The following is a 23,541-nucleotide window of genomic DNA, read 5'->3' on the forward strand; positions in this document are numbered from 1 at the left end:
TGAAGCAACTAATCCAGGGCAATGCTTATGTTTTGGTAGTTTTGTAGATGCTTTTATATCTTTGGAAGGACTTATGACCATTGTTTCTGGTATTGTACATACTTGGTGCATAAACTTTTAGTAAATTACCATTGTTAGACGTGCATCTTGTTAAACAAACATAGGTTGAAACAGATTCCGTGCTGTAAAAACAAATGCATGCAAGCCAACTTTTTTGTGCATGTGGGTTATGTATCATTTCCCCTCAGGAGTTAACAACATACCTTGAACTCCACTTTTTAATATGATTGAAAGAGAGCCTTGCACACAGAAGAATAAAAGCTCTTGGACTCTAATCTCTTAATCTCCATAAAATGCTTGAATGTTTAGCTTTGATAATATATATATATATATGAAACAAATCTGGTGGTCCATAACATTTCTGATGTGCATTCCCTTTTTTTGCAGCAAAAAGAAATCAAAGCAGACATAAACCAATGTATGACAGATGGGTTGGTGTTGGTGAGAGTTACCCCTCAAGCATGAAGAAATTCTATAGCTCTAACTCTCCCTTCTAATAGGCTAGTGGAAGTCATTTTGGTGGCCTGATGATGATTCCTTTGCCAATGTAACATAGATTTCCTGCCATTGGGCACTATGCAATTTGCGGACTTCTGTATCAGGCCTTTTGGTACTAGAGAAGAGACTATCCAGAAGTAATGTCAAGAAGTGGAACTTTTTGACTAACAAGCTTTTGCACTTGGAGACAGCTTTTCTGAAAAGTATGTGGAGCCCTCCTTGTGCTTGGGATCAGTAACTGGTTGAGATTCAAAATCGAGTGACTGAAATGAGAAGATGCACATAGCAGTCCCAGCTCTAGCATAGCTTTTACAATCAAAGAAAGAGCTTTACAAAAGTAACCTAAGCGAAGGGAGAGAAAGATCTTTCAAATCTGTTTTCTACATATATTTCCAAAGGGAGACAATTCTTGGGGTCCTGCAGGATCCAAAGTGGAACTTACTTCCCTCCCACTTTCCTCCAGGGTAGCAGGAGAGAACTGAGCCCTGTTTTTGGCACATACTCATCGGTGAGGTGATCTCCAAACATGTTGTAACTACTCTGCTATAATTAGTTCTAGTGCAAGGAGCTTCAGCTTCTGGTTTTTAATTCTCTAGGGATGGAAGAGTGGTTTTTTGTTGGTGGTGTTTTTTTTTTTTTTTTTTTTTGTAGGTGCAGTGGTTTGATCTTTCCATTGTAAATATCTCATACAAGTAGCATGTCCTGGTTGTCTAAATGTAAGCAAAATACACATGTGTTAGAACCATTTTAAGAACTAAAAGATACCTGCTGTTTGCATTGAACCACTTGTCCCTGATATTTTTCCAACCTCTGGGCTCTTATACTGGGATTTAAAAAAAAAAAAAAAAAAAAAAAAAAAAAAAAGAAATGAAATGGCTTCAGAGGAAGATTGCCTGATTGAAGAGTCTGCTCCAGAAATGCTTGTAGCACCTAGTCAGAATAAGAAACAAAGAAAATACTGGTGTTATATGATGCATGGATTAGATTGGCAGGAAGCTGGACCATGTTTAACTTCACTCGTGTACTGAAAACAAACGAACCCCACACCCACACTGTTGGTCTTAGTCTTTAAAGTTTTGTTGGCAAAGCTCTGCCTTTTAGGAGTGCGAAAACAAGTCATACCCACAACAGACACAGTTACGCTGGCAAAAAGCTCAGTGTAGTCTCTGCCAGTTGAATGAAATCCTTTGGCGTATGTATTTTATTCCATTCAAGGAAGAGCCTTGGCTACCTCTTCCATGCTCCCCAGCCCTTTTTCTCCAGCCCAGCAGAAACTGCATCTCCGCTAGCGGGATTCATGGAGATAACACTGGCAGTGCAGTCCCTTTTAAGCATTGGTAAGTCATTAGAAGAAGCTACCGTCATCTTGGATCTTGATTTGTTTCAGTAGATAAAGAGAAAAATTCTATCAGAGGAGGTAGAGAGATCACTTGGGTGCAGAAATGGCATGAAAAGAGTAATGTAAGTCCTATCAGAAGTGCCAAAGCCTCTGATGAGATTCCTTGGGACTTGTCAGTCTTAGTGCACCGACTTAACTTTCTCAGTGACATGGTTTTGCTTGGAGGCAGCAGTAAACCACCAAAATATAACAGGATATCCTGGCATGACAGAGAGATGATCTCAGGGCTCTAGGTCTCCCAAGGCTGTGACTAGCTGATGTAAGCGATTACCAAGTGGAAGCCTCATTTTTGGAGTGATTTTTAATTGTTTGTTTGTTTTCTTTTTTGAAAAGAAAAGCTGCATGGTTTTTGCACACCAACAACTGCTTGTGGAAGATAAGAAATTGCAGCAGCCAAAGCTTTAGATTTATTGCTGTGGTCAATTTCCTGTTATTTTTAATAGGATATGGCCCCTCTACTTCTAAACTAGTGAGCTGTATCAAAGAGACTGTATCATGTTTCAAACCACTCTGGCTGTCGGGTCTTGGACACATACATGCTCATGACCAGGGTTTGTGCTTCCTAAGCTGCGTTATATCTAGTTTGACTTTTTTTTTGTGTGTTCATGGACATGTTTCAGCTCTGCGTTATGGGATTTCTTAGGAGCCTTTGCTTGGTTTGTTTTAAAGTTGTATTGTTTGAAAAGAATAATTTGTGTCGAGGTTTGCTCAGTGCAGACAGCAGAAAACAAGGTCTACTTGATTATCAAGGTACCTCTGGCCCAGCGCTCCAGCCCTGGGTCACTGCATGGGTCGGAAATTAGGGAATTCTTGGCTGGCTGCTGGGAGAGAGATTCAGCCACTTTGCAGTGCCTGAGTGGCTGGAGCAGGGGGAGGAAACCTGGCTGGTAAACTTTTAGCAGATAAAATTTGGGTTAAAAAGCAAGGTTTTAACAGAGGGAAATGAGTCATGTATCGTTATTTTCTCTTGATTAATTTTATTCGAATTCTTTTGACTATTTTAATTCAAAACCATTTTGAATGCTATAGTAATCAAAATATTCCAGTGTTCTCGTGTGTGATAAAAATAAGGAAACAGAAAATTAAGCCAGGCACTAACAAAGAACCACAAATAGAGGAGGGAGATCAGCTGTTCTGTAATTTATAAGGTCTTGGTAGGACTTTGAGATGGCAGTGTTATTGTCCTGCATGGCATCCAGCATAACTTGCTGAAATTACACAATGCAGTTGTAATTTGGCAAGCTAAATTAATAATTGTAATTGTTCAGTGGCTATTTCTAGACTTTATAGTAAATTTCAAAACTGCCCTTTAAAAAATGCTTTGTTATTTTGTTTTTCAATTGGGCTTTCTACAGACTTTTTGTTCTTTCCTGGGCTTGGGTGGTTACTTTGTCCTCAGACCATCTATTTAAATTTTATTAGTATTAATGAGCAATTAGGTTAACTTCAGTTGTGTATATGTTAATGTTTTTATTAGCCAAGATAATTAAACTGCAAATCAGATTGAACAGGAGGTACGTTTCTGACTAATATTTTACCAAACTTAAGGCTAGGGAGATCTACCTCTTTGGATTTAGCATTAGCAACTTCTTGGTTTGGACAATGAATTTTTTGTGTCCATACTTAAAGTCATGAGCCCTGTCATATTTTTGACATTATGATAATCCAATCACTTTTCCTTCCTCTGTCCTGGACAAGATTCTTTTACCTTACATTGATGATATTGTCAACAAATAAAAACAAGCATTTAAGATCATCCCGAAATTGCTAATTTGACTTATTACGGTATTTGTAATTGGTACAATCCTGTGGGGATTTTCTATGAGCAAGAGCTGGGGAAGCAAAATAAAGATAATTTTCAAGTCCAGATGACCTGGAATGTTTAAATAGGATTCAGCATGCCATGAGGACTGGTAAACTTTCGTCTGTTGATTCTGGACAGGAGATCAGAAATACAAGGCAGATTTCAATTCTGAAGGTGAGACAGCAATTCTTATTTTCATGGATCTAGTTAATACTATACTTAAAGAATTAAAGTGTTTTATAAATTACAAAATACAACCTGAAGGCATATGTGAATTATAAAGCTTGTTCATAATTGAAACTAGCTAACTCAGTTGCTAATTAAACAGTTTGTAATTCTGAGGAGCCATATTCTGTTGACAGGAATAAATTTTGCTGGTAGTGGAGACAAGGGACTTTTACTGAGGAGAGTGTTGCTACCTTTAACAGCTGCTTAAGGTAAATATAAGGGCCTTTTCATATCTTGGTTTTGGCATCAGTTTTCCAGCACTGATACTCCATTTTTAAGAATAGTCTGGCATTTTGCTCCAGAACCCATTACTACAGGGTTTTTATCCATTTTATCTTATTAGATGCTTGCCTTTGTTGTTTACTGGAACCTCCTCATACAGGAGCAATATGTGCCCTAGTGAACATAAATATTTTCCTTTAAAGGTTTCAATATGTTTATGATATTGCCTAAAACTCAAGTAGAAAATAAACTTTAAAATTCAAGCATGTATGATTTATTTTTACAGGGAAAATATTTATAATCAGCATCTAAAGTATTTTAAAACATTGCATCTCCAAAGGTTTTCTGTAGCTTTATGTCAACAGCGAATGCATTCACCACAGAAGCTTTTGTGTTGGCAGTTCTTATTTAAGAAAAAAAAAAAAGTTACTTTTTTATTTCAGAAAATTCTTTGCTAGTAGTGTCTTGTGTTTCCTGGCTAGATCGCTTGCTCAATCAGGTCTGTTGGCTGCTTATAGCGTTGTAGACCATCTACATTTATATCCAAGTATTTGAGAACTTTGACTTTTTTTTTTAGGGAAAAAACAAAACAAAATTCAACTGTCTCAGATTTTTTGGTTATTCAGTCTGTATTCCCTCTGGGATGTTCATAGTACATTTAACATGCTGGATTTTACTCAGTTTTTCTTGCAAGAACTATAATATGTGATGAAAGTGTGCTTACATGCAATAAAACTGTTTAGCTCTCTGCTTCAGATTGTAGATATGAAAATCTCCCAGTTAAGTTTCTGAAGACTTCTGGCCAAATTCTGTAAGCCGCAACCACAATGACTTTGGGAAAAAATGCATATGAATTACATGCAGACATCACAGTTCCTTTCATGGAGTCATAATATTGCCAATCTCAGTGCTTTCTAAACATGATATAGGGCTTGAAAATGGAGGCAAAGGCTATAAAAACATTATCCTTCTCCAAGCTTTTCCATTTTAGAAAAATTAGCTTATCAAGCTGGCAAAAAGACGTGATGACTTTGATTGTAGTCAGTCCATTTCAGATGCAGAGCCCACAGAAGCCTTGTTTTCCTTATGGGCACTTGTCTGGCTTAGTCTTTACTACTTTCTGTGCACATCATGTACTGTCATAGTTCCTTTCCACTATGACTTGTGGTAACTATTTGTTTCTTACCATCTTTTTCCCCAGTGCTGGAGCAGGAGAACTCTTTGTCTTTCTAAAATTAGATATCCATGGATACATATAATATTTTTCTGTGTTTAAACTTGGCAGTTTAAATTGCATATGGAAAAGAAAAGTACGTTCCACTACAGGAAGTCTGCATGCTGTATTCTTCATTTATAGAATAAAATGTTACATGGAATATCTCACTCTTTGTTATGTAGAAGGAAAACAATACTTATAAAAGCAGGTTTATACTAATGTCTATAGCCAGCCTCTTCCTCTGTTTTCATTGTGCAGTGTTCAGGGTACCACCCTATGAAGGGAAGCTGACTATGTATGGGATATGGCTAAAGCACATAATTTTGATACCACTTGAGGGGTTTTATGTCATTCCTGTCTTGTTTCTGCAGCTGAAAGATGGTGTTCAAACCTTCTCAACTGAATCATTCTCTAACGTAGGTCTTTCCTGAAGATGTCCCTTCAGTTCTCAAGATCCCAGATAATCTTGTCTTGTTTGTAATTTTTTAAGACTCCACAGGTAGCTATAGTAGTGGTAGGAAATTATGTAGTACTTTTCTTGGCTATAAAGGTAGTTGATTTTTTTTTTTTTTCTGGAACCCCTTAAGATACATAAAGACTGCTCCAATGAAAAGCAAAGTGAGAATTTGGGAAGCTATTTGATGTCTAGGGTGGCAGGCAGTCTTGATTCCAGAATGGGCTACTTTGTCTTGTTAACTTTTTGAAACTACTGTAATACTTTTCTTATCTGTACACAAATATATAGTTCTTGCTTCTGTAAGGTAGTAGAGGATAGGAATATGCTAATAGAAACTTATTTTCATGGAGTGGTATAATTGCTCTCTTCTGATCTCTGAATAATAACCCACATATGTGGCTTATCTTGCCTTTTGAAAATGGGTAATGAGTAGTTATGTTGGACCTCTCTACTGAAGGAGCTAAAAGATAAGTTAGGTTTGAGGTGGTTTCTAGCTTTGTTTTTGATCAGTGGTTTGAGTCCCAGATTTTTATGCATTTTTTGTTTAGAACACAAGTTAGATGAGTTAGAGTTGTTTTTCACTAGCTCTCTACAAAAAAAGTAGATTAACTTTGGCTGCAGTGGAAAAAAAGTGCAGCCTGAACAGGCAAAGGAGTTTAGGAGAAGAGTCTGGTCTTCTAAATTATGTATGTTACATAGAACTCATGCCACCCGTTGTTTTACTTCTTCATAACACTTTTGAAACTTGTACAAATTGGGCAGCAACTGTGAAGTTTTTTGCCCTTTCCTATCTGCACTGAAGAAATGTTTTCTCCATGTTCTTTGCTTATTTTTGCCAACCTTTTTTCTTTTTCTCCCCACTCTCTCTCCACTTTATGCCAGAGAAAGCAATGGGTTTTTTCGCCTCTGCAAACTAAATACTTACTCTGGCTTAAAAATTAATAAAAAGTTGTTTGCTTGTTTGTTTGGTTTTTTTTTCTCCTGTAAGGCTGAATACTTTCATATGCCGTGGTAAGGAGAGGGTGCTATCTGAGTCTCACTAAGCAAGCAAAACATTGTTTAGCCCAGTGACCTGAAGAAGGATCCTGCAATATGAGCCTGGTCTTGTGGCTATACTAATTTATTTATTTATTTTTCCATTGTGAAAACATGGTAGAAGATTTTGTGCTGTCAGAAGATGTGTATCTGCCAGTGCATACATCCTACTGCCAGTTAAAGTGATTGGTTTACTTGAGTGTTTAGAGATTGTAACAGAGTTTTGAAATTTGTCTGTCATGAGTAGCCAGTGTCAGGATGGTCCATCTCCCAAGCTGGTACACGCTTGCTCCTGTGGGAACTGAAGATACCTGTCACTTTTAAGAGTTGAATTCACGGCAGGTTATTTATGGCGCAGCCGGGTTACTGCTTTCAATAGCCGTGAACAGCGAACACTGTGTGCTGCAGGAGCTGATTGCTCAGATGGGATAACATGGTTAGGAAGAGGAACAAATCCTTTCATAGCATGATGTTTAATGATCCCCAGTGATGCTTTACTTGGAAATTAGTGATGATTAATTTCCTCTGCCAGAATACCTGATGGAGTAGGAGGATCACAACAAGAAGCAGGTTCTTGGTCTGTCTTTTAGATTTTCTTTCTGTGACCTTTTGGGATTCCCTGTCGGTCTTCTATCTGTGAGGGTTTGTTGTTTGTTTTTTACCTGTTTACTTTTCTTCTAGGCTCCACTTTTTTCCCCTTACTTTTTCTTGATATAATTGTAATACTTATGCTTGGATATTTTGCAGTATTCATTTTCCAGTTGAATTCTAGGCTTTGTGATTCAAATAGTTCCATATTATTTTTGGCATAAACTGTAATATTAAGGGCCAGCTATATTTTATTCTGACAAGTTTATATATCAAAGTTTAGAAAAAAGACTGAAAAAATGTAGCAGCTTGATTTTGGGGTATGTAATCAATGTTTGCCAATGAAAACTGATGTTATGAAATCCCCTAAGAATATGACCATATTCCATCAAGTCTTCTTGGCTTGTGACTGAAGAGAAACACCAAGGTATATGAGTAGTTACTTAAGAACATTTCTTGGTTCCAGAAACTTTATAAATAAAAGTTGTAACAATAAATTCATTATTCTTACAAGCATATGCTGAATATGACATGCCAGTATATGACTTTGAACTGTAGTCTTACTTAGAAATGGAGGTTGTTTTGGAGATAGCCCTTCAGAAGGATTCTCCTATTTATGCTATGTGAATGCCTGCGTTATATTTAGGCACTGAAAATACTTTTGGACTGAGTGTCCTGTATTCTGCAGTGGGGGAGAGTGGCTGGGGAAGATATGAGCTGTGCTTCCTTTCACAAGAATACTTAAAACTCTTTCCCAGTGATCATGTTCCCTCTTGAAGAGTTAAGGCTGAATTCTGCTGCCTCCAGTCTCCCTCCCACAAGAGCAGGTTATAAACCCCCTTTACGCTGAGGTGCGGGACAGTGGTTTGTGCTGCAAACGTAGCTTTTATTTAGCTGAAAAGGGAATACTTCAATTCTGTCATAATTGAGCTGGATGCCTTTGTAAACAAAAGCAAGGCAACATCACATCTTCATAATGTCTGTTGTGTGGTGGGCTTAATTTCTTCTTTATTTTTCTTCTTAAGTAGATCCAGTGTGAGGGTCTTGAGTCAAATTTTGTATTTTCATTACAGACTATCAGTATCAAGTGGGAAGAGCAGAGATGGTGCTATCTCTGAGCTGAATCTCTCTTCACAGCGATTGTCAACAAATTGCATGAGTTTCTCATTCCTTACTCTGCATGGTCTTTGTAATTGCTTTATCTGCCACTTCATCCCTGGCATCAGTTCTGTAAATAATTACCCTGTGGCCCTTTGGTCCTTAGTAACTCTTTCAAAAGCACAGCTAATCATTTTATAAAAAGGTCAGACCAGTTAATTCTTGGCAAGTTTGTCTCGGAGCCTTGTCTCTGCAAATGGAAATGATGAAGTTCAGCACTAATAACCAGCTTGGGTGGAATTGCAGCGCACTGGCCACTTGGTGGGGTGCACTTTTCTTTCCCTTCCACTGGCACCGTTGCTTTGTTTGCAGTAGATGTTGCTGTAAGACAGCATCATGTGTGGTTTTGTCTTTTCTTTTTCATCACATACAGCAACTTACTATTCAGTGGTAATAGGAATTTGTATTATTGCAGACTTGTCTTTGTGATAAATTGTTGAATAAAATGCACACCGGTATCACATCTTGGTCTGCAGTTTGATTTCTGTCCAACCTGTTGCCATTCTGCACTGCTAATAGAAAGGCTGTAGTTGGAGACATGGCACAGTCCTACTCTGTGGAAGTACAGGTTAATTGATTTCACAGGAGTGGTGGCCACATTTAACAGTACTTCAGTAGTCACAAGTGTCTTGACAAATGCCAAGGACCGATTTTCCTTTTGTTTAATGCGACCAGTACATCCATAAGGCATTGCCTACTTCTGCAGTAGAACTGGGGATTATGATGTTTTATTTCCTTTTTCTTCAAAGTGGACGTAAACATAAGATTTCTTGCTATCCATCTTGTAGCTTGTAGGCTTGCTGTGCTAAATCATTTAGCTCCTTTAAGACGTGAGTATGATCTGTTGTCCATGTCCACATTAAGCTGCAGAGGGACGTGAATATCAAACTTCAAGTTAAAGAAATGAAGTGCTTCCAGCTTGCTGACCAGAGACAGAATTACAGGAAGGGCTGTACCGCATGGGCTTTCTCCACTTATTTTTGCTCCTTGTTTCTTCTCTTGCTTCTCCCTGCATTGCAGTTAATGTTGAGTGTAAATGTTAGGGATACTTCATCTCCTTAGACTTCTGCAAATCCAGTTATATGATAGCAAACAAGAGAACATGATATATACAGAGAGATGGTTTAACCATTTTTTTATTTTACTTCACCTTCTGTTCTGGTGTTTAGGTTTTGTACTTATAAGAAAATAAACTTACATAATTTACATATAATATTTTTCTTTGCCTGCATTGAGTAGCACTTCAATGGCCACTACAGTGGATCAAAGGCCTATTTATGCCACTTTGATATGCACATACAATAAATACACCTACTTGTGGTTATATAGAAGATGTTTTGATTTTGTGCAAGTTGCGTTTAGATCTGGGTTTTTATAAAGTTGTGCAATTTAAATTTGGAGTAACCTTACTGTTTTTCATATGAGAATTTGAAGTCAGACTAACTTCCATGTTTTAAATCTGAATTGCTTGTAAGTAACAGCAAAACAAGAAAATCTTAATGTTACATGTTAATGTTTGTCCTTTCCATTTTAACACAGAAAGTCTATTTTGTGAGCTAGGGAGGGTCACAAGCTTACAAGTCAGGCCTTTGTTGCTCTAGTCATATGCTAGAATGTTAACATAAAAATGGATTAATCTGAGCCAGGAATAAAGCTGGTTTATTTTAAAGAATAATTTATTTTCAGCTCAGGGCTAATTAGAATTTTCTGCAAAGTATTTTTTCCCTCTGAAGTGTTATGAAGCAACTACCTTCTCTAATAGGGTCAGTTAACAAGAATTAGGATGTAATCTCATTAAAAGCTGATAACCTCAAGTATTATTCCAAATAAAGCTATCATCATATGTAAGGAGTGATTATTTTGTCCAGACTTATGGGGAGAGGTAGTAAAGCATTCACTGAAGCACTGTTATGAAAGCTGAGCAAAGAATGGCACGGCACAGTTTTTAGAATTTATTACAGTGGTTTTGTTTATAAAGCTGCAATTTATGTTTTACACTCCAAAACTAATACAGTTTTACTAGCCTTCAGTGCAAAGCTGTTCTCTTGAGTAGAATTAATGACAAATAATATGTTGGAATAAATAAGTAGCCTAACTAAACTTTCCTTTTTAGTTATAATCATACCATAATAGATAAAATTACACTTTTGTACAATGACACAGTATAGGATTACAGTTTGCACAGTTCCTTCCTCTGCTGATGCAATTGGCTACACTTACTGGAATGCTTTGGAAGTAAATTAATAATTTTTCTCCCAAGCTCCTCTGAAAGGTTTTGAAAAGAATACTAGTGCTGAAGGATTAATTTTGTTGACTTGAGTGGTATTTGAGGCATAAGAGTTTCCCTGCTAAAAATTAGTAGAAAAAACCCATGACATCTGTTGTTAATATCATCTCAGTTTCTATGTGCTATCCAACTCCATGATACTCAGGTAATTGTTTTCAAATCTTGAGGGCTACTCACAGAGAGGGGTCCTTTTGTAGCCGTGTAATTCTGAGCCACCAGTCAAAGAAGTCAGTTGCTTCAAAGGCCCTCGCTACCGCCCTGTCTAGCCATAAATCTTCTAAGTATTTTGACTGTTTCAGACTAGTGATTAAGCCCACACAGTGGGCACTGGAAAATAATCCTTTAATACAGAAAGAAAAGTACCATTAGCTCATTTCCGTCAGATCTTCTGTATTTCAGATGAGGTGTTTTGCTGTCGAAACAAATGCAGTTATTCATAGACTGTGGATGCGTGATTTACATCAAGGCCTATATTCAGTAAAGATAACAGATTTACTTTCTTCTTGCATGTACCCACAATATAATCCTCCTTTGATAGAACTTGAAGGAATTTTTTCAGCGTCTTGTAGCATCAATGTTTTAATGCATTGAGTAGTGGAGAGGCTTTTTGCCATGCAAGCTCAAAAGTTCATGTTGTGATCTTGTATGAAATATCTACTTATATAACTAAATGTGCCCGGTTGTGGGTTAGGATGTGCAGTATGCATGCTTTTTTAATTTTATTTTTTCACTCTCCCTCCCTTCCCTGTCTCCTCCAGCCCATCAGACTTGGCTCTCACCGCTTATCTGCAGCCACACTTCCTCCACTGCATTATCCTTGTTCATTATATAATACCTGAATGGGATTAATTGGGCCTCTCTTGGGAACTAGACCATTGCTCCAAACTTCAAGAAAAGGGACAAAGTTTTATTCCTGCTCTAAGCCTGCAGGTATGGGTCTTGCTTCACCTGGTGCCAGTCTTGTTACTGACATCAGTGGGGACAGTCCTGGATCCTATTCCCCTAATGAAAAGGGCAGATTTGCAGTTTGGAGGGGCCACCACACTGTTTACATTTGATTTGCTGCAAGTTGGGTGCTTCTTGCTGATCTTTTCCCTCTCCCCTAGTTGTTCATGTTGATTCTTCAGGTTTTACAAGACAGATTGTTAAAAGAAAACATTTTCTTTCCTGGTGGGCCAAGAAAACCTAATATGTTGGAACCTCCTTACATTAAATGGGTACCTTTTTGACTTTTGCAATCTTTAGAGTTAGAGGTAGTGTGATGCATTTTGGAAATCGGTAGTTACAACCCAAGTTTTCCCAGTTTCTGCTCATTTGAAAGACTATAATCTTCCAAATGTATACATTAAAGGAAGCGAAGGAGAATGAGAGGTACACAAGCATGACCACTGTTTAAGTATAAATTATAGAAACTCAGTTATATAAACCATATTAAAGTCAGAAGAATGTCAAGAGCAGAAATATTACACTTGTATTAAATGCATAGGACCATATTTTGCTGGGGTAACGTTCTGTCCTGGCAGGGTCTTGGCTGAGAGCAGCATTGTGTGAACACAGGTAGGCAGCTTTCTGTCCTTATCTGGCACTGGAGCGGTGGTACTTGTGTAACGAGCTGCAGGCAGGTCTTGCAGTCTCACAAGTGTTGTGATTATTTGCTTCTTAGTCTCCAAGTGCTCTCTTGTAAGTGTCTTGATGCAAAATCCCAATACAGAAGTGAAACTGCAGCCAGCTCTTTTTCATTAAAGCAGGATAGGTGATGTTTGAGCTTTTTTTTTTTTTTTTTTTTGTGGTCTTTATTTTTAACAAACTTTTTATTTCATCATTTGAAACTATACAACATCTGGCACCAGTTTGTGCTAGTGGATGTTTAACTAGTGTGAATGCACGGGGGTGTATAATTTTCCTCTGTATAGGCTATTTGCCTCTAGTAGAGCTATTGCTTCTACTTTTCATGTTATCCTGTGTTTAGGACTTTTATTTTTAGCTTTACTAATGTCTTTGTAACATGAGAGAATAATGAAAACACACTGTAAGAAGTTTTTCTGTGGTTTTTACTAAGCATATCCTTCACTGTTTTTATAGTGGTTTTTCATGCCTATCAATCATATTTAGCAGGAAATGTGATCTCTAAAAATCACTATAGCTCCAGCAACTCTGAAGGAGTTGAAAACCTTTCAAAAGGGAGACTAACTGAAAGGAAAAGTAAATGGCACCGATACTATGTTGCTACTGATTGTAACCAGTGGGGTAAAGTAGAGACAAAAAGTGAATAATCCTGTCAAATCTTCTGAGAGGTTTTAAGTCACTTGAATGTAATTAATTTGAAATAGTTGACCCAATAATGGTTAGGTTTTCCTGATATTTGATTGCTAGAAAGTATTTCGTGAAAATTTAGGATGCAGGACCTTGTGCCTTTGGTGCTTTTTCTGAAGGGTGGCACTTAGAGAACAGTGTAGTACCAGTTCTGAAAGAAGGATGTGCCAAAATACCAGAATGCTGGTCTTGCTTCTCTTCTGACTGGTTTGTCCCTGTAGCAAACATAACCCATGTAGATTTTGCAATATTAACTCCTCTTATGGTCAATTACAGAATAAATTGCTTTATTTTGAAGAAAAAAAATTAAAAATATTGCAATTTGAATCAACTGGCTGTTTCAGAGAAAATAACTTTTATTCTAAGGTAGCTTTTCCATACAGGAAGAATGAGAATGTGTTCTGGCGAGTTCCGTTGCCTGTTGAGACCAGGCAGCCTTCCTTGGGCTGTGATTTCACAAACTGCTCAGCTGGCCTGACCGACTGCTGTCAATTAAGATGGAATTGCTCTTATTTGTCCTTCTCTGAGCTGTGTGGTTCTGCTTCCTTCCCTGTGCCAGGTGAGCCACTCATGCTGGGCTCCACCACGAGCTATTTAAACTCACTAGCCAAGCTGTAAAGGATCCTATTCTTTTACTAAGTTAGGGAGGTGAAGTGGCTCAACTGGGAGGAGGTCTCAGCAGATTGTCAGAGCTGGTGTAAGACAAACTGTGCTCTGAAATTGGGGGGGGTGGGGGGTGGGGGGCATGGGAAGAGCAGGACCTCCCTCCCATTCCTGGCAGTAGTGAGCGCTTAGATGAGACTGCCGCAGGTACAAAACTGCATCATTGGAGAAGTGCCACGCAGGCACCAATCGCTGTTGGCTGTGTCTAATTTGAGGTCTTGCAGTAATACAGCCAAAGGGTGAGAAGGTTGTAAATGGTTAACTGCTGTACCCTGCGGACCTAAACCCTGCTGTGGCAGAGAGGTGGAGCCTGCAGACACCTGGCATGGACAGACCGGCAGCCCTTCCAACTCGGGAGGGAAAACTACTGGGGTCTGCCATTGTTTGTAGGGGGTTTTTTAACTTTAGAACACAAAATCCTACAAGGTGTACAGATGAGTCTTGAAAACTCCAGCTTCATTACTGATATTTGTGTGGATTAAGACTGATCACAATGGCAACCCAAGTGTCATTTAGATATGTTACTTTATGCAGATGTTACTCCTAATTTGAATGCTTACACTAACTTAAAAACGGCCCTTCATCAGTGGTTGCATTAGAAAGACCTCTTGGATTGTTGAGGGTATTCTGGAACGATGACTAAGGAAGTAATGGATAAGGTGCTACTTTGCAGTTTGGGAAGTTCACATCTTTACTGTCATAGAGACTGTTGGACACTGACTTAGTGAGATCCACAAAAAAGCTTGGTACTTGTGCACCTTGACACAGAACAGTAATTAGGTGTCTGCCTGATAGATTTGTATCCACAAAACTCCATAGTTCTGTGGATGCACAAGAAAGGTGTTTTTAACCAAAAAGAGTGGTGTTTTAGTAGGGGAGGAGGGAATAACAAATGGTGCACCTACTAACATTTATGCACTTCAGAGTCAGTGAGTACATGCTGTCACAGATATTGCAACAAAAGAGAAGAAAGAAAGGGCAGAATTTTAACTGGTCTGAATTGGACTGGTTCTTTTGGCTTTATTTAAACCTCTCCAGATATTTTATTTGGACTACTGAAAGCAGAACTTGACCCAAGTGGGGTACAGTGAAAATACACAACTTAGATTAAAAAAATCTGTTACAGTAAGGATGGATCTGATGGAAAATGGAAATTCTCCTGAAAAGGGAAAGCTGTGATAGAATTGGGAAAGTAGAAGTGCTAACTGAGATGATTTTTGATCTTTGGCCACTGTGTGTTGGTGTCTAATGGTGCAGAGTACTAGTGACAGTAGCAGTTGTCTTCTGCTGTGAATGTTCTGGAGAGTCCTTGGCATCTGTTCATGCATACAGGTATGGGCTCTCTAGATGGTTAGAGACTTTAAAGTTCTGCATAGGACATTGTAAGAGTTACAAAAATGAAATTAAAATATAATTTGACTTCCACAATTCTATTCTTCCAGAATGTAGAGGTGAGAGTGTTATCAGTTTTATTACTATTTGGATTAGGGTAATACTTAAATCCTCCCAAGAATTTTTAAAGATTTAAATGCCTGAGAATGAGGTCCATGTCTTGCCAGGGACTGTATAAACAAGCAGTTGAAAACAGTGGCCTTGCAGCAAGAGGCTTGTATTATGTAAGGGTTAAAACCCCCTTTCATCTGCCCAGAGATGAATTTGTCTCATGAGAGTTTATCAGGCTTTATGGGAATTCCACCCATGACTGGGTGGGATACAGACACCTTGTTAGGCACAGAAATACTCCTTGCTGTGCTCTACCTGCATGAAACTCTCTCATGGGAGCAATCAAGTGAAAGCAAGCTATTTCACAGGGAGAGATCTCCTCCTCTAGACAGAACTCAACTAGATGGAGATGGATTGTGCCAGACGTCCTGTCTCCTGTACACTGTTATTTTTATTCTTCCCTAAAACTGTAGGCTAGCACACCACTTGAAGCTTACATCAAATGCTGTGGTCTTGCGCCCAGCCCAGGGTTACATACTTCTGTTAGGTGTGCTGCTGCTCCTGCAGTGCCAGGAATGCTGGAGGAGTGCCACGTGCTGTTGGTAAATACAGGCTGCAGTTTGACAGTAATTGCTTTCTTCCTGGAGTTTCAGAAACTACGTATAAAAGCAAATGAAGTGAGAGAAAGCATTCTGCTTTAAGTGCATTTCATATCACATGTTTTTTTGTTTTTTTGTTTTTTTGTTTTTTTTATGCTCCTTTGAATGTGGTACAGCTAAATACATGAAGTCTGTAATAGAGGAGCAAGTCACGTACTTGGAAATGTTCTGAGAGTTATCTTGGCCTTATTAATTTATAAGCCTTTCTTCTCTCCTGGTCTTTAAATAAATTTAAGGAAGCAGGAGAATGCCCTGTGACTGGAGCAGTACCCTTCACCATGCAAATCAGCTTCTGATATATGGCCTCTTCCTTGTGTAAAACCTGGAAGCTTCCCTTGCTCACTTCAGTCTGTCTTTTAAAACTACTAAGAAAAAAATCTGGCTAGCCCCAGCTGTCTTTGAGAGAGTGAAGGAAAAATTTTTCATGTTTCTGGCTTCTTTTGGTTTTAGATTTGGAAATATGTAAGATATTCCTTTGTTTGCTTTTTGCATACTAGTGGTTTGACCTGGTTTTGCTGTAGTGTCTCATAAAGAAAAAAAAATATACTGTTTTGGAAAGGCACAAATTTTTATCTGCATCAGGTAATTTAAGCCCATAGGGATATTTGATGTTTTATACAGAAACTAATCAAGTTTTCTTCAAAATCAGAAGCAATTCTGCGTTACATATCACAGTGTGAATCTGACCTAGTTCTTCATGGAGGACTGGCCAGTGAAGAAGGCTGGTTGCTAATAGGTAGTGCTACTGCTCCAGGTCATGATTAGCCTTTTCCTCCCTAAACTATTACAGCTTTGCCATCTGCAGCTTGAAGATGTTTCAGTTTGGTGCCCAGTGTTGTGCTTGGAAGATATTCTTGGAAGACAGGTGGTTTTTCCTACCTCTGTGTATGTGAATAACAGTATTCTGTTGCTGAATGATGGGGTACTGGTACCTCTTCAAGCCTCTTTTGTACAGGGAGAGATTTCTTGCAGGAATGCTGTGTGATTTCTCCTCTCTCTCCTTGCAAGATGCAGTGGTGTTGTTGGGGAATCAAATACCATTGCAGAGCTCATACATTCATATAAGCTGCCTTTGCATGGGCAGTATGCTGCTGAGGCTTCAATGCAAAGTAGAGAGTGAGATAGGTAAGCATGTCTTGAGCTAAGACATAGATGGTTTATTATCAGGCTCCATCTTTAAGTTGCTTTCTAGTGAAAGCTATTAAGAGAACTTATGTTCTGCTTGGAATGAGATCGTGGGCTACAGGTTTAGTTTTATTCTGTGTCAAATCTAGTTTGACTTTTTAATTCTCTTTTGACATCTTCGGTCTTCCCATTCCACAGCCATTGACTCTATCCATACTTATTTTTTGTCGTTTGTTTGTTTCAAGTAAATAACATAAGAAGTAGGATTCCAATGTCTGTGATAACAAAGGGGCTGGCTCGTTGTTCAGTTTTTCCTTGGTCTGCTGAAACAGTGGAATATTAAACTTCAACAATCCAGTGAGATATGGTATCTCTTCATCTTTGTACTGATGAAATTGCATTTAGGATAGATGTTTTTTTCAAAAAGTTGTTTTGATTTTACATTTTATAAACAGGATTTGTCATCAAATTGTTTCAGAAGAAATATTTTGCAGAATGGAATTTGTCTCAGATGAGCATGCACTGAAAGAAGTTAAAGGTTTAAAATGCAGTCAGAGTACTCTGCTGGCCTAGTTCTGCACCTGGATATTATGTCACTTTTTCTGGCCCTGAGTGCACCCATCTGCTGTCTACCTTAATGGCCCTGACCAGCCTCACCTGGTGCTTCCACCCCACCCTCTGCCCACAGGTCTGGGACCTCCCTTTCGGATCAGCCCCGGGGCTGTCAGTCTCTGCCTGGGCTATGGGTGACCTCCAGCCCTCTCCTGGCCCCCAGCCAGGGCTCCCTGCGTGGCTTCTGGACCTGGTTGAACGCCGGCCATGCCTGGAGCTGCCGATGGACCCATTTGTAGCACCCAGCTCTGCTCCTCCGGCTCGTCCTCTGCGGGACTGCGCTGCGGTGGGGGAGGACCCTGTCCTGCCGGGGTCACCCTGGGCTCCCAGCTCGTCCCCCCTTGCGGGGCAGCCCCTGCTCCTGCAGTTCCCTGGCAAGGCCTGTGCTGTTGTACAGCACTGTCCTCGGCACACTCCCATTTAAGCATTACAAAAGTCTTAGTCTCTCAAACTGTTACTTTCTGAGATACTTGAGAGTTTTAGTGCCATGTTTTTGTTTTTCAGAGGGACCCTATTTCAACTTAAGATTTTGTAGTTTCATTTTTGAATTGATATTCATATCAGATATTAGTGATGGCTCACTTATAGATGAGTGATTAGGTAGACAAGTAAATGTTTTGTGCTTCTGCAAAGGCGCTTTTTTTTTCTTTTTGGTGACTTTGGTTTCTGGGAAGTATTTGAGGGACATTAGGTTTTTCTGTTTTGTATGCCTACAAAGTATGTACTCTAAACAAATGGAATTTCTATTTAACAGAATGTTTAAATTCTCAAGCATATGCTCTGATTAAAAACTTTTTTTAATTCAGCATGCTTGATAGAGTATGCTTAATTCACAGAGAACAATTGATACCCAAATCTGAAGTATGGGGTGGGGGGAGGGGAAGAAAGACTCCAAAATAATCAAAATGCGGAACAGAAAGAGAAGAGGAAAAATACCCAAAGTTTAAAGAGCTCTGTCTAGTTACTTTTCAGAAAAATAAATCCTTAAATAGAAGATGTCAGTTTAAAAGTTGTCATCTCTTTCATAGCTAAAATATTCTTAAAATAAATCCTTTTTAAAAAATAGAATAAATTCATGGTTATCTGATGAGCTGTTTATAGACTTGCTTTAGTTTTACTGTTTTTGTGTTGTTTTAAGCGAAAGTGTGAGTTTGAGGAGGGGACTGTTGTGAACACCTGCATAGCTGGGTTAGCTTGGTTAGGGACATGGCTGCTCCTTGGCAACCCTTTAACCAGGAAAGGATATCCTGTCATGGAATAATCCTTCATTTGGAAGACCAAAACCCTTCTATCTATCATTGTCATCTTCTTTTTTCAGTTCTCTGCAACATAACTGTGAATAAAAATGGGTGCTCCTGATGCTTTTGAGACTATACAAACATAAAGAACCTTGTTTGGTTGAAGAACCTGTAAGTGATCAGGGCCTGTGAGATCTTATTTAGATATCACTCTTAAGTGTAGGCTCAAAAGAAAACCCAAGTGCGAAGTTGGTCAAACATCGAGAAGATGTGTAAACAGACAAGTTAGACATGTGCCTTGAATTGAGAATTAATAGTTGTTACAGGCTGGGCCAATCTGAGCTGTTTTAATTGGTCCCAGCCTTGCCATCCCAATTCATTCTTTAACTGGAAAGTAATTCAAGTGTGATATTTTACATGAAAGAGCTGTCATCAGGTATTCATGTATATTTAAGTGAAATGAAAAAGTAACCCAAACTGTATTACACAAAGTGCATCCGTTAACGCATTTATATGTCTGTGTCTTTAGAAGACGGTGCTGGCTGATTGCCTTTGGCAGAATTGAGAGAAAGCTCCCATTGCTTTACTTATTTTTGAAAAGTGGGGCAAATACTGGCCTTGTTTACCTGAGCATATGATACAATTTACCGAGAAATGCATTTGCAATTCATGTCGACATTTCTGTTGTGCAGGAATTGGTGTGTTTATTGCAGAATAACGTGTTTGCACACATCTTCCAGGATGGCTTATCCTGCAATAGCTTTAGTGTTTAATGTGCCTGATCAGCAAGGCCAATCAGTTGGGTTTCTTTACTAACATTGATTTCATCTTTAGGCTACTACTAAGTACACAATTACTGTACAGAGGATGGCTCATGTTCTGCAAGGAAATGTGTGCAACTAACCGTAATGAAAGATAAGTGGAGTTTTTTCTTTAAAATGAATTGGCTAGCCAAAACCGTGCATGTGTCTGACGAATAATCTTCAAAGGCAGAGACTGAACAAAAATGCTGTTCTTGATAAGATGTAGTCCTCCACACCCTTCCTTCTCCATAATTTCCTTCCATTCTTCCCACTTTGCGGCTTCGTGCTGTAGTATCAGATAGGTTGGTCAGCAAGACAATTGCCAAATAGTTGGCTAGGGATGAAGGCAGTAGCCTGGACTCTGTTTTAGTACCTAGATCTGCTGCCATTCTCCCAAGTGATGTTGGACAAGGTAGCTAATGATTCTTTCAGTTCCTCTTCTGCAAGTCACGGGTAGGGGGGACCCCTGCCTCGTTAGATTGTTGTGAGGATGTATTCATGTGTCTTTGATGGCTTCTGATGTTACAGTGATACAAGGTATAACAGCGCTCTCATGCAATCATGTGAAAATAATATATTATGTCTATACCCATGAAAGTTAGAAATGGGAGATTAAACTACAGTAGCTGATTTGATAGGTTTGTTTGCACTTCAGTGAAATAGCACGTGCCCCTTTGCAAAGCCTCCAGGCTTTTCTCTGGTGAAGCTAGTAGACTCCCAGGGTAGTCACCCACCTAACCAGTGAGAGGTTGCTTGTGGTTTTCTGTTTGTGTGTGGGTTTTTTTTTGTTTTGTGTTGCTTTAGCCCCCTAATAAATGCCAGGATATACTGGCTTTGGAAAATACACTTAATCACATGTGTGATAGTCATGTTTCTAGGGTAGTGATAATCACTGTAGTCAGTCGGGCTGCTTTTAATAATGTCCATATCAACTGCATTTAGTAAAAAGTGAAAATAACTGATTCATGCAGTTCTATGCCAAATGATACATGTGAGCAATGTACTATCTGTTTGAATTGTCACATTCAGCTAAATGATGCATACTCTGCTGGCAATGCTTTCCACTGCTTCTCTTAAGAAGCAAGGAAATGGGAGCTAGTTTTTGTTTGCAGTACAGTTTAAGCGAAATGAACTTTTAAATGCCAGAGGTAGTGTCCCTCCATCTCTTTCTTCAGAGTATTCAAAACAAGATCAGGAAGGCTTGGGAGCAAATAATTTGCTTTTTATTTAATTCCCCTCTGCACACGGACAGTGACATTTTAAAGCTGGTTATACCAGTGCAAATGCTTTGTTTTGGTTTAGCTTGAACCTACTCCTAATTAAACTCTTTTTTTTTTTTTTTTAAAAGTAGTGTATCTTGCAGATGACAATCATAGCTTCTTAAATGTCATTATTTCTGTATCTCTAGTTCTCCCGTCTACTTTGTATTTTGGCTTAATGGTTGCATGTGTCCCTGATAAATTTTAGGACTAGTAATTAGAAACAATACCTAGAATATGTGTTCTCCTCCCATGCGCTGTTATCCTGGTCTCTCACAGCTATGTTCGTGTAGTTACTCATTCTACCTGAAAGGGTGAAATGCAGAATTGCTTTGGATCTGGAAGGAGCAAAATGTCAGGGATTGCCTCAGAGGAGCCTTCTCTGAAATGGCTGGGATGTTTCTTGCCTTTCACATGCATACTTCAGGTTTGATTTTTTTCAGAGGTGCTGAGCGCCTGCATTTCCTGCTGACTGCAGTCAGCCTTTCTTCTTTCAAAATCACACCTCTTTTAAATGCCTCTATTCCTTAGCTTTTTAAGCTAGCTTTCAAGGCTGGCCTGAGGGCACCAAAATTTAACTTGAAGATTATATTATAGACCCCTGTGGTGGGGGTAATGGTGGGAGAGTTAGCACCTCTGGATGTGTGCCCTGTAGAGTTGCTGTTTGTACTGAGCTTCTCAAAGAACGGCTTTGCAATTAAAGCCATGCTTTAAATTCAGCGCCAAAATAGAGTTTTGAAAGATTCCTTGTATAAGGTGTTCTTTTGGGAGATGTAGTAAGTGCCTGGCAATCCTGTGTGTGGAGGTGTTTATTTTATGGTTTTAAATGTGATTCTTTTTCTTTTAGCTTTTTTCTTCTCCACTGATCTTTAGGAACATCTTATTTCACACTTAATTCTATTTATTGGTATGTATTTTGCAGAAATCCCTTGAAGCTCACCCTGGGAATGGACAGCTACCTCCATTTCTGGAGGAGAGTAGTGCCAATTGAAGAGGCCTTCAAGGCAAGTCAACAAGCGCTCTGATAACTCTCGGAAGAGAACAGGGAAGGGACGACCTTCCAGGCCACCAGCCATGCCTTTCGGGCTGAAACTGCGACGGACCAGACGTTACAACGTCTTGAGCAAGAACTGCTTTGTGACAAGGATCCGTCTGCTGGACAGCAATGTGATCGAGTGCACTCTCTCCGTGGAGAGCACGGGGCAGGAGTGCTTGGAAGCTGTTGCTCAGAGGCTGGAATTACGTGAGGTAAGAGTAACCTGGGGAAGACCATCTGTCACTGTATAATTTGACACGTTTTTAGCTCAGGCAGTCTGTTTGTTTGAATCATGTTGTTCTCAGGGCTGGCCAGATACGATCAGCATCTGGAGCCTGGACAAATGTAATCTGGTTGCATGAAAACTGAAGGCAGAAGGGCACTCAGGGTGTTGTTGCTGTTGCTCGTTCTTCTTAGATTTGTGAGCTGTTTGTAATACGAAGATGGGTTTTCTTCTTTTCTTGGAAAGTGATGGGTGTGACTTTCTGAACTGGTGGATGCCAAGTTACAGTAACTTTTATCTGAATGTGACCCTGGTTTCACCAACACTGCTGGTTGAATTATGCCAGTGGGAAGGAGACCACTGGCTTTTAAGTATGCGCCTTTGTATAAATATGTTCTTGTTGCTAACATATTGCAAGAGGCGATGGTGGTTTTGTTCTTCCTTTTGTTTAACTGAAATATTTCATATCTGAAACTCTGAAATGCTGCTTTTACATTCCCAGTGCTTCTGAAAAGGCTGAAGAAACCCAGTCTTATTTTATTAAAGACTTAAATCCTTTATTTTCCACTTGTTGCTGTAGAGTTCAGTGTTTAAGCGTTGAGGCCTTTTGAAATGAACTCTTCAACATGAATGGCACAAATGAACTGTCTTTTCTCACCTTCTGTGGACTTCTTACATGTATCCTGCATGTTTCTAGGCTTTTGCAAATCACACGTTGAAAACCATTGCCTGGAAATTGCTGCATTATCATCTCACTGTCCTGGCTGGTGCTTTCTGTAAGCACAGCTGGGAAATCTAATAACCTTGCAGTGTCTTACATTTGTAGGTCCACGGCCCTTTGTGTTGATGGCAACTGGAAGGTTAACGTACAAATAACTAGTGCAGATGAAAACTAAACAAAAACTCCTTTTTGTACATCAATAATGATAAAGAATGAGAGAAGAATTTCACTCTGTGTGCAGAATAGGCAGGAGAATATGCAGGCAGGAATAGAACAGAGAATCAGAATATTGCATTGTGATTTTTCATACTTGTTTGTTTGTTTTTTTAATTGGATTTTAGCAGAACCATCCTCCCCCTCCCCTTCTAGATACGAAGATTTCCCAGTAATTACTTTTCTTTCTTCTTTTTTCTTTCTGTTGGTGATACTTTAGGGTGTCCTTACAGAGAGGTTAGGTCCTTCCCTTTCCTTCCAGTGCAGAAAGGAGTGAAACG

General features: G+C 39.1%; 1 protein-coding gene across 4 annotated transcripts in view; it reads left to right on the plus strand.

Moving 5' to 3' along the window:
• PTPN14 (protein tyrosine phosphatase non-receptor type 14) overlaps positions 1-23,541 on the plus strand; it is a 123,812-nt gene that overhangs the window by 22,616 nt on the left and 77,655 nt on the right. For all 4 annotated transcript variants that reach the window (XM_032989567.2, XM_032989568.2, XM_032989565.2 and 1 more), the window contains exon 2: positions 21,990-22,315. In XM_032989567.2, the coding sequence (XP_032845458.1) occupies positions 22,142-22,315 (174 nt within the window). In that variant the 5' untranslated portion in view covers positions 21,990-22,141. The remainder of the gene's footprint in view (positions 1-21,989; positions 22,316-23,541) is intronic.

The sequence above is a fragment of the Tyto alba genome, unplaced genomic scaffold (genome assembly GCF_018691265.1).
Source record: "Tyto alba isolate M040663 unplaced genomic scaffold, T.alba_DEE_v4.0 Super-Scaffold_16, whole genome shotgun sequence".
NCBI lineage: Eukaryota > Metazoa > Chordata > Aves > Strigiformes > Tytonidae > Tyto > Tyto alba.